Source organism: Lolium rigidum, chromosome 4 (assembly GCF_022539505.1).
Source record: "Lolium rigidum isolate FL_2022 chromosome 4, APGP_CSIRO_Lrig_0.1, whole genome shotgun sequence".
In the NCBI taxonomy this organism is placed as follows: domain Eukaryota; kingdom Viridiplantae; phylum Streptophyta; class Magnoliopsida; order Poales; family Poaceae; genus Lolium; species Lolium rigidum.
Window position 1 is genome coordinate 33,422,042 of NC_061511.1, and position 15,865 is coordinate 33,437,906.

The window sequence follows — 15,865 nt, forward strand, 5'->3', positions numbered from 1 at the left end:
AATAAAATTCGAAGAGGTACGTCCGGGAGCAAAAAATCTGGGCACCTTACCCCGGCGCACCTCTATGGTGGTGCGCCGGTGGTAGACAATTTACCACCGGCGCACCACCATAGAGGTGCGCCGGGGAGTAAGGTGCCTAGATTTTTCTCTCCACCCTCCCCCCCACGGGAATCGCCTTTGCGGTTTTCGAAAAAATTAAAGAAAATGATAGAAAATTCAAAAAATAAAATCCTTTGAACTGCCCATGTATTATGTAATCTAGCTTTCATCAAAATTAAAAAATGAATTTCGATATATTATGCAAAATGGCGTCATCTTTCGGTAAAACGGGTTTTCGGTTGCATACGACCTCCGATGAAAAACTTTTTTATATCAAAATCGATCTACGCAAAATTTGGAGACAAAATGGATTCGTCATTTGGAAAACAGAAACATGACTTTTTTGAGATTTAAGATTTGGGTGAAAAAAAAGAAAAAAATTACCCCCGGCGCACCACCCTACTTGGTGCGCCGGCGGTAAGCAGTGCTATATTAGGTACAACTCAGCCCGCGGTGCTCACTTTACCCTTCTCTTTTCCTCCTCCTCCTCCTCCTTCTCCTCCTCCATCTCCTGCTCCTCCTTCTCTATACCGAGCATCGCGACGGCGAGCCACTCCGGCGACCTACTCATCCTCCTCCTCCTCCATCGACGGCCACGACGTCCTCCGACCTCCTCCACCACCTCCGGCCTCCTCGACGTCCTCGGACTCCTCGACGTCCTCCGGCCTCCTCCAACACCTCCGGCCTCCCCCATCACCGTCGGCCTCCTCCGCCACCTCCGGCATCCTCCGCCTCCTCCGGGCTCCTCCACCTCCGGCCTACTCCTCCTCCTCCTACACCGGCCCGCCAATCTCGGGAGCTTCCAGCATCCTCATGCACCTCCTACACTGGCGCATAGACGACAACCACGGTTGACTAGCTAGATCTAGATCTAGATCGATCAAGGTTTGAATTTTTTTTGTTTGTTTTCTTGTATAACTTACCGCCGGCGAACTAGACAGGTGCGCCGGGGATAACGCGAGATACCGCCGGCGCACCAACTGGTGCGCCGGCAATAAGCTATTACCACCGGCCTGTTCCCACCGGCGGGCTATAGTGCGCCGACAATAGCCTATTTTGGTGCGCCGGCAATAAGCCTTTTCCTAGTAGTGTTTGTTAATAGAGGATCCTTAAATAATTTGAGGCAGGATTCTGCATACGCGTGGGCCAGCCTGCCACGCGTCTACCGTGTTCCCTTCGGAAAGGTTGGCCTTCGGTGAACGATACCCATCAATGTCATGCTGCCTTGGCACGTGACACCAATAGATATCCTATAGATTACTAGCTCAATGCCGCGCGTTGCTGCTAAATAATAAGAACAACATTGATCACGGTTGATAAATCTTCTCTTATATCTCACTCCGAACAACTATTTGCCCACCCTTGTTATGATCGTATTATGTGCTAATGAATAACTATGTTTTGACAAAAAAAAACACAAATAGTTATGCATGGCAATTCATTGGCTACACATAAATCAATTTCCCCAAAGATTGACCACCTCATTTTCGCACGTATGTCGATGTAGAGGAGATCTTCCACGGCGGGTAAGTTGCGACCTCGACAGCGAGCAGGCGAGCTTCCTGGCACGAACTAACATGAGATCAAATGGATAGAGAAATAGAAGACACACTATTTGATTTGAGAGTTGGCCGGCGCGGTAACCAGAAGATACAATTTTGTACAACAAACTCAGGATAGAGGAAGCGTGCACAAGTCTAATACGTAATATTGTACGTACAATACATCTGATCGTTACAAACCACGAAACCACCAAAAAAAACAAATCCGATCAGCTCACAAACTCGTAACTGGTCTATTCTTTATGGTACTCTAAAAGATTGTTTTTTGGCAGGTACTCTGCATCCCAGCTAAAGAACTATACAAAATCCAAATTAATTAACTACTATTCAGCACGTCAAAGTATATGGTTGTCAATGCTTATATAGAAAATAATTCATAATTTAAATACTGTTGAGAAGCATGTCTATGACCACAGAATCATTTTTATGTATGTACTACTTACAATTTACATAAAGTCATAATTTATAGCTGAGTAATATAAATGTGTCTTGTGCACACAAAAAAAGGTATCTGAATTACTCCATGTACGTGTGGCACAATACAAGTTCAGAGCAGTGGTGTCAAGGGGCAAACCGATTGCAGGAAGTTCCATGGAACATTAAGGAGTTCATTTCCTATTAATCACAATGGTACAGCACCGGTACAACAGACCATGTAACATTAAACAAGGCAGCACTGAAAAACAAGAACGTGGGGGAAAACAATCTGCTTTACATCCGGCGTCCACGCCACCATGTCGTCTAGAAAAATTGAACAATCAGTGCTACAGAGAGAAATGAGAGGAGAGAGAAGGAGCATACACAGACTGCAAATCATGAAGCAGCTCGCATGCTCATCCTCTGAGCAGGCGAGATCGACATGAATCAGACCGACTTAGAAACAGAGGAAGGGGTGCGGACCGAGCCGAGGGAGTCAATCGGGCATGGGAGGTGATGAACGTCCCAGTCCAGCGCGGCCGCACCGCAAGCTCCGCTGCCATCTGCACCACCAAGCTCCAGCTCGTCGCTGTCGCCTGTCACTGCTTTCTCGTGGGAGAGGGAGGTTGAGATCTGGATAAGGCAGTGGGCGTTGTGCTGGGCTGGTACGTGGTACTGTGTCGTGCCTGTGTGGTGCGCTGCTTGCGGTATTGCCGTGCCCTAAACTTCCATCTATAGTGTTTGCAACCGACCGCTTGCGGCGGCGATCGGCGGGCAGGCGAGGAGCGGCCAGCGGCGACCAGCGGGAAGGGCCAGGCATCCGATGCGGCACGGCCGGTTAATGAAAGGGACCTATCGATCCACCGAGGCCCTCCCGACCCGGGAGCTCTTAGGGATTGGACGGGAACATTGGGCCCAAATAAAAATCTGGCCCAAGTGTGACACCAGGCAGTCACCTATTGCAATTTAATAGTAAAGATATACCTTCCAAAATGCTCAAGCCGAAATACATTCTACTGAGAATTGCGGTAGGGAAGCAGCGGTAAGAGTCCCCCAAAACCCTCTCTCCCTCCCGAAACCATCCCACGAAGGTCAGGCCGCGCCTCTTCCCCCGCCTCCCCCAGACCCCCTCCTCCGCCCTCCCCTGCCACCGCCATCGGCGTGTGCCACCGAGTGTTGCCCGTGCGGTGCCGACGGCGGCGGGGTTGACTCTGCCCGCTATGAAGTTGGGGGCGCGGGGACCTTGTGCTAGCGGCAGTGCACTGCCGGCGGGCGTCGGTCCGGCGGGCGGCGTGGAACACTGCGCGTCGGGTGGGAGGAGGGCGGTGGCGCGGCCGTTGGCGGCGGAGCTGCGTAGGCGGCGCCATGGCAGGGCCTGCTCGGCCCAGATCTGGGCCCAGGCGGGGCCCGGAGGGGCTCGACGGTCGACCTGCGCTTGGCACGCCGGCGGCGCTCCCTGGAGTCGGAGAAGGCACGTCAGCGGTTGGTGGGTGGCGGTGGAACTTCGGCTGGCCAGCTGCAGCGTAGCAGCGGGGATTTGCGGGCCTATTTGGGTCCGGTCGGGCCAGTTCGGGCCTGGTTTGCCTCGCCGCCTCGTCCGGTCGGCTACCGCGAAGGCGGTGGAGGCAGTTCCCTCCCGCGTGGCTGCGGTGCTGCTACCCCGGTCCCTGCTGCATCCCTTTTCTTCCTCTAGGCCCTGCTCCGGTGACCACAGTAAGGTGGCGAGGATGGCTACAAGACCGTGGTGGCGTGTGCTGGTGGGCGGCATGTTAGGTGGAGCATGTCGGAGCGTGCGGGGTGGTCGGTTTGGTGGTCGGGAGAAATCCCTGTCGGCATGCTCGACACAGACGCGGTGGCGCTCTGCGGGTGTCACCTTGCCTTCTCGAAGGGCGTCGGGTGTACCTCCTCCTCAATCCCCTCCGCGTGCGGGAAACCCTAGGACTAGTCCGGGAAGCGACGTCGTCGTCGTTGTTTCCTTGGTGAAGGTGTTGCTTGGTATGCGGCGCCTCGGCGTGCTAGGAGCGTGGTGGTACTTCTCCGGAGGGCGCATCGGTTGCGGGTCGTCATCGTTTTCGTCGATCTGCCGGTGGCGGCATTACTTTTTCTTTCCTTTCTTTGTCTTTTCTCTTGGGCTTGGTTGTGCTGCGGCCCTAGCTTGTTCTTTGTATCGGGTGGTTTGCTATATTAAGATAGCGGGACGAAAGCCTATTTCGAGGAGAATTACGGTAGGGGGTGGATACACACACAATCTGTTCCACGTTTCTTGTGGGTCACTGTGGTGGAGCTAAGGTACCCTAGGGCATGGCGTGGAGTACGTTCCACATACCGGAGGGCTTGCTTGTCTTCCTAGTCATGCTGTTTCATTGCCTTTGACGTTTTCGGTGTGACTTATGCTGTCAGGTTATCCGTGTAAGAAGGCCAACTTCACTAAATTGTATACGTTCGGCCATGTTATAAAGTGGTGAGAAAGCTCGTTTTTCTAGAAAAAATTAGGATACGTGTGTTCTGCTGCAATACAGGCCGGGAAGCTTTGCAGCCCAGCAGATCGATGGGTCGCAGCTCAGCACGCATTCACAACGCTTGAGACCGCGCAAGGAAAAAATTGGCTTGAGTATATTGTTATTTTAGCAACGGCCCATGTGATGATTGCTGACTTGTGATAGAAGCATTGCTAAAAAAAGAGATATGAAAGTAGAGAAAACCTTTTGCTTCTCTTAGCTATGACATGACCTCTTGGCAACAAAAGTAAGTCACTTTCTCCGTTGTATCGGATATCTTATCTTAGTAATATATATTCTTATTTTAATTTAAAAAAATTATACTTTTAGGGAGCATTTAAACATTAATTGGTAGAAAATACTTAAGAAAGATAATCTATTTTCCACCATGTTTTCTGTCTTCTATAGATGCCCTGAAATAAATAAGAAAACAACGTTTCATCAACCATTTTACATTTGTGGGTGTGAAAATGGAGCTGCTACTCAACAATTTGTCAACCAGAATATTTTACAGCAGACAAGGCTTGAAAAATAGTTACATGATATTGTTTTGCAGTCAGCTTTGGTTTTGACACACAACACAAGATATAAGATATAGGATGAGCATATCCATCTATATCCAACATTTTTAATGGAGCTGTCCATACATAGAATATATATCCAAGCCTATGTATGTCAACCCACTCCTCATGGTTCCATTATCAAAGATGTCTTATTGACTAACACATTAATGCTTAACTTATGTTATGCTTCTGTTGCGGTCAGAAACCCACCGGCGGGCAGCGACTGGCAACACCGTAGAGCCGGGAACAACTAGGGCTGCGGCTGGCCCCAGTCCCTCAGAGCGACGGCCCGCAAAGCCTCCTGGTCGCACGTCCGATGCTATCGCAAGGGCGTGCCACCTGACCTATACACGGTCGGGGAAGGTGTTGGATGATGCCTCGCTTAGTTTCCTGCATGGCATACACGTAAACGTTAAATACGAGCCTCGATCGGCTCTTCAGGTTGTCCTGTGAATCGGCTCAAGGAGCCGATCCACCCATGATTCGTACAAGGTGTCCGAATATATGGTGGTCCTGCTTGATCAAGATAAAGCTAAAGTGATCTACGACGATTTAGGGTTTTCACCGCATAATCGGATCATCCTACTCACGATTGGGCCTCGCGCTCGCGCACGGTGATCGTAAGCCGATCCTAGACAAGGCCTAAAAACCAACACGAGGTTGATCCCCGGAACATCCTGTCTAGGGCTAGCGAATTACACCCTACACGCCGCTGGATCCTCCAACCCTTTGTAAGGCCTAACTATTGCGGATGTTAAACTAATCCTTGTAGAACAAGGAGCAACCGTAACGGATCAGATCTACTAAACAATGATCAAGCGGGGTGCCGCCCCTACACCTAAGATAGGTGTAAGGGCGGCTAGATGTATAAGGGTTGCACTACGACAGCATATGATACGAAGAACAATGCTAACTCTAACACATCTAAGATAACTACATTGCTCGCCATCAAAAAGGCTTCAGCACGAGCAACGCATGAACAACGTGGGTAGGCTTGTGCTGCCTAGATCGCAAGATGCGATCTAGGCAGCATGGTGCTTACTGGGAGAAACCCTCGAGACGAAGGAGTTGGCGATGCGCCGAGATTTGTTTGTGTTGAACGTTGGTTGTTGTTTATTCCACAAACCATAGATACATATTTATAGTCCAAGGGACTTTCTAACTCAGGCGTGCACCTAACCGTGCACGGGTAAAACTCTATCTCCTAACCGACACGTAATCTAATATGTTACAGATACATGGGCAAACTAGCCCAAATTTTGCATGTAAGACCGATTCACATATTCCTTCTATATATATATCTTCAAGTCCATCTTGATCGCGGCCCACCTCTGACTCGGTCAAATTCCGGTGATAACACATGCCCCCTGGTTTTGGAAATGACATTTCCAAAATCATTATGCTTTTCTTCCGTCGGGTCATGTCGTGGCGGAGCGAGAACCCGCCGCGAGAATCCTTCATCATGATGCCTTGCCCCTTCCACTTCTCCACGTGGCCGCAAGATTTTCCTGTTGGGCATCGTCTCCTCGGAAACTGCTGTGGCATTGAATCTCCCTCATATCCCTTTTATTTAACCGTTCTAAACAGCTTGCTCCTCCTTCGCCCTCCTCGCATTAGCATCCAAAAACCCTCCTGCGCCACTATGTCTTCTTCTTCCTCTTCCTCTTCCTCCTCCGAACTTTCCTACGGGTCCTCCTCCTCCCGCGAGACGCCGCCGGACATCCGCGCCCCAGAAGAATGGGACGAGGAAAGCCACGCCTCCTCCATCTGGTCCGAGGATGACAAGTCCTTGACCAGCGGGGATGAAGATCTTCAGTTCCTCGCCGACGGGGAACTGGAGTCGGAAAGCGAGGACGACCGGTTCCCCTGGGACGGCTGTCCCACCTCTGAAGAAGAGGAAGAGGAAGAAGACGACGATGACGACGACTCCCTCGAGGGCTACCCGCCGGCGAAGCGCCTCCGCATGTGGTGGGACGACGACAGCAGCGACGATGAAGACGGGGATGAAGCTCCCGTAGAGGGCTACGGGAGTAGCGACGAGGAGCCCATCGGCAGCAGTGCCGATGAGAGTTCCGAGGATGACGACGAGGGCAGCGATGGCCCGTAGATTAGGATCTACTAGTATAGGCCTAGCAGTAGTAGATTGGTCAATAGACCCTTCTTTTGTCCTTCCTTCTCCGAGCAATCGGTTCTTCTTTTGTAAGAAATCATGTCTATTAATGAAGAAGTTTCCCCAATTTGATTTTGCCGATTTCTTTTAAACCGATTCTCACTGAGCCCATGGCAACGCATCGATCTCTCATAATCCGCCCTTCCTTTCTTTGACCACGGGGTGACTGCATTCTTGATCAAAACTCAAAAAGCCGATGTCAGTGCATCAAGCCTTCATAAACTATCCTTCGTCCTTTCGAACAATGAATTTGAGTTCCGCCGGATCACCCTTGACAAAAAATCGCGGCTCGGGACTAGCCGATGACCATCCAATCGGCTTTCAAAAACAGAGTATCCACTAGGCCAGCTTGCCCCCGAGTCTTAGTCAAGGCGAGAACGGTAATGGATTAGTCGAATGTGCGGCCATTGGCCTCTCGTCATAACGCAGAGCCAGCCGATTTCGACAAAATCGACTCCCCGGAGCGAGAGGACCTTCGGGGTGAGCTGCCCCCCGAGCTTCTTTAGTCTATTCCTTGCGCCTTGCTGGTCAGATCGGCTCCTGTCCTTCGGCGGATCTGATGCAATCCATCCTTGACCTGATCTGCACGTCCAGGCTGCTCTTGGCATCCCATTGAATTTCTGCTTATAACAGTTATACCTCTCTTGAGTCGATGGCCATGTATCGGCTTTATATCCTTAAGTCGATGTCTGCTGCATCGGCTGTGCTTAAAATTTTTTTGAATTTTTTTACGGCCGATTTATGTATCGGCCCCCATACTTGACATTCCTACTTCATATCCTCGTGTTTTATCCACCTAGGTGCCCCCCCGAGCCGATTCTGTCAAGAGAATTGATGGTATCGGCTCTTTAGGTATTCCCTGCTGGATCAAACGTGGGACCCAGACAGAATGGATGCTGAGGATAATTTTGGCCGATTGCTGGAATCGGCCTCCACGCTGTTTGTTCGATGAAGGTTTCGTAATGTTCCTTCGTAAACTTTTGGGGCCGATCACAAGGATCAGCCTCACCACGCTTGCTCGCTGATTTGCTCCAGCTACACGGTTAGGCCGGTGGATATAACCAACCCAATCTCTGACTTTATCATGTTGGTGCGCTGGTCGTCGTCCACCTCGAGTGCATCGTGTAATCGTGGAGCACTAAGCTTCGTCGGAAGGACGAGCACCATGTTTGTGCTAGCCGATGTCTCATCATCGGCTTTCCTTTGCTTGGGGCGCCACTCTTTTCTTTGTGGCCGACCTTCTTCATCCAGGGTTCGCTGAATTTTGGCGGCCAGATCAGGCCGTGCCTTCCTTAACGTGTGTAGGTATAATCTTTCAGCTTCCTCCAACCCACGCAGACGCTGAACCATTCGTTTCTGGGAACGGCTGAGCCCATCAGGGCACCACCTTGGCCGATGATACTTGTCTTCTTCGTCATCGTCCTCTAGTTCCTCGAGATCTTCTACCCGAGCTGACTCAGCATGCCTGTCCCAAGACGGGAGAGGCCCTAGACGCTTGAACACGGACACATTAGCTGCATCCTTCTTCTTCTGTTTGCATTCTGGGCAGTTGCCGATTGTTGGCAATCGGCTCATTCCTGAATCCCAGCAGTGTCTGAAGAAGGGGCAGTCCCAGTGCCTATCCTCGTCGTCTCGCTCCCCTGACTTTTCCTTGGCACAGCGCTCGTGCTCCTCCTTATCGCGATCGTGCCGACGATGTCTTCTGGCTTCTCTAGCCAGACGATTTCTTTCATCATCATCGCCGTATCGCCGGCGTTGGTCATACTGACTCACATACTTGTTGAGGAGGTGATCAGAGAGAGGTCGCTGATATCTTATGTTCTTCACTTCTCCCTCCGTGATGTAGCGCTTGCCGTCTTGGCGGAGCCGATCGCGTGGAGCGGCTTCCTCTGTGTCTTTGCTTGAGAGCAGCTGCCCTCATCCCCGTCTTTATCAGAATGGTGCCCAGGCCCCACCATGTTGATATTGAACAAGTGTCCTGGTTGGCCATGGGAGCGGGTTCTGTGGAAAGAGCCGATGAGTTCGGCTTCGAGGACTGCCTTGATCTCGTCATGCTTCTTCTTGAGCTCGTCAGTCAGATCCTCGTACTTGACCGGAGTGCTTTCCGCCATCTCGGATGTAGATGGCGATGGTGTGGATGTCGAAGATTGTCCCACCGGGCGTGCCAGAATGTGTTGCGGTCAGAAACCCACCGGCGGGCAGCGACTGGCAACACCGTAGAGCCGGGAACAACTAGGGCTGCGGATGGCCCCAGTCCCTCAGAGCGACGGCCCGCAAAGCCTCCTAGTCGCACGTCCGATGCTATCGCAAGGGCGTGCCACCTGACCTATACCTGGTCAGGAAGGTGTTGGATGATGCCTCGCTTAGTTTCCTGCATGGCATACACGTAAACGTTAAATACGAGCCTCGATCGGCTCTTCAGAGTTGTCTCCGTGAATCGGCTCAAGGAGCCGATCCACCCATGATTCGTACAAGGTGTCCGAATATATGGTGGTCCTGCTTGATCAAGATAAAGCTAAAGTGATCTACGACGATTTAGGGTTTTCACCGCATAATCGGATCATCCTACTCACGATTGGGCCTCGCGCTCGCGCACGGTGATCGTAAGCCGATCCTAGACAAGGCCTAAAAACCAACACGAGGTTGATCCCCGGAACATCCTGTCTAGGGCTAGCGAATTACACCCTACACGCCGCTGGATCCTCCAACCCTTTGTAAGGCCTAACTATTGCGGATGTTAAACTAATCCTTGTAGAACAAGGAGCAACCGTAACGGATCAGATCTACTAAACAATGATCAAGCGGGGTGCCGCCCCTACACCTAAGATAGGTGTAAGGGCGGCTAGATGTATAAGGGTTGCACTACGACAGCATATGATACGAAGAACAATGCTAACCCTAACACATCTAAGATAACTACGTTGCTCGCCATCAAAAAGGCTTCAAAGCACGAGCAACGCATGAACAACGTGGGTAGGCTTGTGCTGCCTAGATCGCAAGATGCGATCTAGGCAGCATGGTGCTTACCGGAGAAACCCTCGAGACGAAGGAGTTGGCGATGCGCCGAGATTTGTTTGTGTTGAACGTTGGTTGTTGTTTATTCCACAAACCCTAGATACATATTTATAGTCCAAGGGACTTTCTAACTCAGGCGTGCACCTAACCGTGCACGGGTAAAACTCTATCTCCTAACCGACACGTAATCTAATATGTTACAGATACATGGGCAAACTAGCCCAAATTTTGCATGTAAGGCCGATTCACATATTCCTTCTATATATATATCTTCAAGTCCATCTTGATCGCGGCCCACCTCTGACTCGGTCAAATTCCGGTGATAACAGCTTCTATATAACTATTTTGAAAATCAAGCTATATATTGTGTTTGAAACTAGCTACTAGATGCTCTTTGTTATGCTATGAATGTTATCCAATGGTCACTTCACCTATGGTTAAATATGTGTTTTTAACTATTAATGAGCTATAGTTTGGATGTTTGTTATACTGTTGACTGGCCTTTATGGTTCATCTTTTACCTTTCACGCATATCACATATCGTGTAAAATATTTGTGATCTAGGATGGGTGACTTATTGATTCATATGCAATTATTATTCATGAGAAATATTATTTGTAGACATATTATATTTCAATTTGGCACTATTAATTTGTGTCCAGCTCCGTGTTCCACAATGCTTCTGTTTCACACCATTATCACCACGAGTCCTTGCAAACATATTATCACTATGTGCTTGTATTATCCATTTGCTGAGAGAGCCACCAGTTTTTTCACCTTGACCGAGGTTAATATTTTTAGATGAAAGTCTAGTTAAGCTAGACACATTTCTACATACTCAGCCAATGCCCTGATTTCTACCCTTCATAGATAACAATATCTTTGTTAAAACTATATAAGTGTGTTGCCACTATTTCCTCTTTAGCTAGGAGTTTAATACGTGTGCTGGGTTAGTATATGCAATAGTTCCACGTCTTGAGAAGTTTTCCGATAAATCAACGCACATAGATATAAGATTGATACTTATGTGTGTACATTTTTAAGGAAAAAATACAATAGTACGTGGCCTACACGTAAAAAGAGAAAATGAGATTTGCACAGTGAAAATCGGAGTCCACACGTTTCCTTGGTCATTTGTCAGTTTTGCACAAGATACACAATTTTTTATTTAAGTTTGAAACTTGGTACTCACATAACGTTATACATCCCCTACATGCAAAAATATTTCATATTTTCCAATTTAGTTAGTATTTTTTATATATTACTATTCACCGCGGGATCTTGAAAAATTCATGTTCGTGCCGGAAAACGTAATCCTAGATTTTTTTGGTGGGTTCATTTCTTTGATCCATTGCATAGAAAGACACCTATGTTAGAATATTGAATTGATGCACTAGCCGACTCAACCAAAAGTTTGAACTTGGCGAGATCTTGAACCTGAAACCTCTTGATCCTGACACCATATTGAATCAATACACTAGGCAAGGCAAGAAAATATTCCGAACTTGATGAAAATTGCTAGACTATGTATTTCAACATTCCCCTCACGTCTAGATTGTGGAAGTAAAGGAAGACCTTAGACTTGGGGATGAAAGACCGCAACTATTTTATATATTAAATAGGATTAAATTGTTGCACTAGCTAATTTAAAAAAATCCAAACTTATGAAAAGTGCAAGGCTATGTATTTCGACATAGAATTAGTTTATGCATATCAAATTACAGATTCCATCTACTTGAATCACTACCTAGCTTGTTAAATGCTCATACAAAACATAGAAATGTTTATCATACATGATTCAAATGTCTTTTCCGCGGGCACATAACAGAGCAGACTGTGCAGTCACACAGATTCCATAGGAACCGGCGTCATGGATCACCAATGTACGCCATGGACAGACAGTACGTCCTACACAATCTATGTGATACCTTAAAGAATGCATGTTACATCATCTCGCTTGCATGCATGGGTTGCATCACCCATGGTCACCCCTCTCCTCTCCCTAAAAATCATTCCATCTCTCTCTCTCCTTCCTCTGGTAGGGGAGTAGTGTTGTGTGGGTGTGAGTGTGAGTGCATGTGCATGGTGTGCTTTATTCTCCCAAAGGGGATACAGAACTGGTCTCTGCTGCTGGGGGTGGGCGTGGCCTAGGCCTTCGAGAAAGCAAAGCAACCGCAAAGCAAATGTGCACAGCAAAGCAGCAGGGAGAATCTGATTCCCCTCCCAGAGTAACATGCGCGTACCGATGCAATGCGAGATCGACCGTCGACGCATGCATGGAATTGCAGATCTTGCTGCTTGGACCGTACCATTTCCCATACATTGTGTACCACACTAGCTACTACTACACCTCTCCTCTCTCATGGAATCATGCAAGTCATGGTCATCTCTCTCTCTACATTCTATCGTACGCTTCTTTCACTTTTGGGTACCAGTCTTGTTGCAGCAGCTTGTGCTTTTGGGGCGCACCGTTTGGTCCATCGCTACTATCCATGCTACAAAGAACACTGTAAAATAAGTAGTGCATCTCTGCCTTCTATCTTCTCTTTCTCAGTGTTCCCAAACTTCCATGTAACCGATAATCTCCCGGTATGCACACATTCTTCCATCCATGACCTGTACTATGTAGCTATCTACCTAAATATTTGTGCATGCATACACCCAACATGCACTACCGGAGAAACATAGATTGCCGTACGGCAAAGACGCAGCTAGCAAAAAAAATACATATGTAGCAATACTGATCGAGCTAGTCGACATATATGTGTGTGAGATATGTTTATATCTTCACGCGAACGTACGGTCGTCTATCACTGTAAAAGATGAAAAGGGAAAAAAAGATAAAAACTAAAGAACCGACCTTGCTTTTGAATGGCCATCTTTTGACTAGTCCCTTTTTCTGCTGTGATCAGCATTGCAACGCCGACGCTAGTTAATTGTTTATCTAGCTTATTGAAATTAACATATATACCTGAGTGTCCTGAACGTAAATCGATCCATCACTGCTATTGCATGCTAATTTAGATGAACGCCTGCAACGTGCACCAATAATCTATGTGTGACTTATATGCATGCATGGCATCTTCACTTCTATATTTATCTCTTTCTGCTTACACATGTTGATTCTGGCGCCATAGATTAGCTCAGTGATAAAAAGTCGAGTAGCATACGATCAAGCAGTTAATTATTGCTAACTCAATTTAACTACTTGCACCAGCTGGAATAAAAATGCATGCATGGTTTGCGTGTATCAGATACAGAAACGGGTGTGTCCACAATTTTGTATCATAGAATTATATAAAAAACCATACAAGTTTACATAAGTAGTAGATGAACAATATGTAATAGGAGTTGTAACAACAGTGGTGACATACAACAAGTTCAACCACAATGCGTAAAGAACCCTAAAACAAAATAGAGGTAGAAGAAACTTAGCAAATGATCATGCTAGCTAAACTAGCTAATTAACACTAATACTTGTCCATGATCATTAAGCTAGCAAGCACACAACACCATCCATATCCCCCCATGAATCACATTGCAAAACAAATGCAAAGCTTTTCTCTATATCTCACAACACCCTCCAAGTCCATACAACTAGCTAGCTAATTATAGATTGATCTGAGGCTATGAGCTTGCATTTGATTAGCTTAGCTCATTACAAGAGATGGTTACCTGTGGCAGTATTGGAGTAGGAACTTGTGTAGCCAGCAGTGAGGCGGTGATCACCACCACCGTACATACCGATGCTGCCTGATCTTGGGTAGCCTTCCCTCTTCGATGCCATCGTCGCACGGAACTGATGATCTCCTCCATCTTCTTCGACGCTTCCGCGGCCGCCGCTGTCTAGGCCTAGGTACTGGAACATTCCCGGCATCGCCATTGCCGGCGCTGCAGCTTGCACCATCGCGTGCTGCTGGTCGGCCAATGCGTGGTAGAACGGGAAGCCTTGCATCTGCTGAACTCTCCACTGCTCCAGCCCAGCCGCCGCGGCAGCGCCGCCTACAGGGTAGAAGCCAGACGCCACGTCCATGGAGGATGGCTTGCCCATCCCCGAGAAGGTCGAGCCTAGGCTCATGGCATCAAAGTCAGCGAGGCGGAGTAGCGGGGGCAGGAGGCCGGAAAGGTTCCCCCCGCCGCTGTTTAGCATGGCCGGGAGAGTGGGCGCCCCATTGGCCGCGGCAGCTGGAGTGCAAGTGGACGACGTCGTCGTGGTCGACCCACCGGAAGCGGTGCCGTTGGCCGCCGGCGCTCCCGCCGCGGCGGCCTGCTTAGGCTTAGCGCGCTTGGCGTGGCGGCGGTACCCACCACCGACGGGGACGTTGCGGAGCGCGCCGCCACGGGTCCAGTAGCGGCGGCAGGCTCGGCAGAAGTGGCGTGGCTGGGTGAGGGAGTAGTTGTTGAAGTAGCAGAACTTGGTGTTGCCGGAGTCGCAGCGCGGGCACTTGAGACCCTGCTCCGGCAGCGGCACCCGAGCCAGCCGCGCGCGCTCCGACATAGACATCGGCTTGGCTGGCCCCATCGCCTGCCCACCGCCGTCTCCGCTTTCGGCAAGGGTTCCCTGCTGCATGATTGACGGCTGGAGGAGCTCAAGATTATTACAGCTGCCGTCGCCGGCGCCGCCGCCAGCACCGCCGCTGGCCGCCGCGACCTGCTGGTGGTGAGCATGCTGCTGAAAATCCAACTATGGATCAGAACAAATAACCGGAATTTACACTAAAATTTGTGCCAAGTATATACCAAGACATGTTAGCGTTTGAATCAGAATATCTATCTGGAGAACTGGTATTATTCTCCTCTTTGCATCAATATTAATACTCGTAGCAACTTTCTCTTCTACTTTCATTTGGGCTTGCGAAAAAGAGAGAGTGAACAAAATCTTGTGAAAAGAAAGGGGAATGAAATTACCTGGTTATCATTCCAGCTTGAGGAATCCAGGAAGGAAGGAGGGAAGATCATGGTGGTTGGTGGGTGGTGATGTTATCTGGAGAAAGTGAGCCTTCTGCTAGCTAGGGTTTGGCAAGCTCTTGTATTCTCCTTTCCCTTGTACAGCTCCCTGGTTTGTGGTTTCCTTCGGGTGTGGCTAAAGGTTGTGCTTGATAGAGAGTTGGAGGTAGTGGGGAATGAGAGAGCAGACTAGCTAACTAAGGCTCCTCATGGTCCTCATGGGATTGGAAATAATACATGGAATCACAGAGAAAGAGAAAGAGGAAAAGGAAAAGGAGAGCGAGAGATGAGAGAGTGAGACAGGATTAGTGAGAGTGTGAGGTGGGATGAGGGAGAAAAAGAAGGAAAAGTAGGCATGTACCTTCTATGTGGCCCAAGTTTTGTGATGCTGTCTGTGTCGTTGGGGAGGAGGAGGGACACCGTGATGTTTCTTTGTGGTTACACTTGGGTGTAAGGAAACCTCGAGGTATCTGAGCCGCTCGAGTTTGATTCGTTTTCGGATGAATTTGAATACAACATACTTGTGAGTTTAAATGCCGTAGTGCTTGAATGAATAATTTATTTTTCAAGATATTGAGCTAGAATTTTGGAGAT

At 48.8% G+C, this 15,865-nt stretch overlaps 1 protein-coding gene across 1 annotated transcript; it reads right to left on the reverse strand.

Annotated features, from left to right (window-relative positions):
* Positions 1-13,733: 13,733 nt before the first annotated feature.
* Positions 13,734-15,436, reverse strand: LOC124648887 (dof zinc finger protein DOF5.1-like). The gene is made up of 2 exons (XM_047188574.1): positions 15,233-15,436; positions 13,734-14,993 (listed from the first exon to the last, which is right to left on the reverse strand). Exons 1-2 carry the CDS (start codon positions 15,281-15,283, stop codon positions 13,983-13,985), a joined length of 1,062 nt encoding a protein of 353 aa, XP_047044530.1. The 5' UTR covers positions 15,284-15,436; the 3' UTR covers positions 13,734-13,982.
* Between the last annotated feature and the right edge of the window lie 429 nt (positions 15,437-15,865).

What these genes read in the sequence shown, in the direction of transcription:
- LOC124648887 (XM_047188574.1), bottom strand. Translation starts at nt 15,283, where the DNA reads ATGATCTTCCCTCCTTCCTTCCTGGATTCCTCAAGCTGGAATGATAAC. An exon ending in CAAGCTGGAATGATAACCAG is followed by an intron (nt 14,994 to 15,232) that starts GTAATTTCATTC and finishes GATTTTCAGCAG; the next exon opens with CATGCTCACCACCAGCAGGT.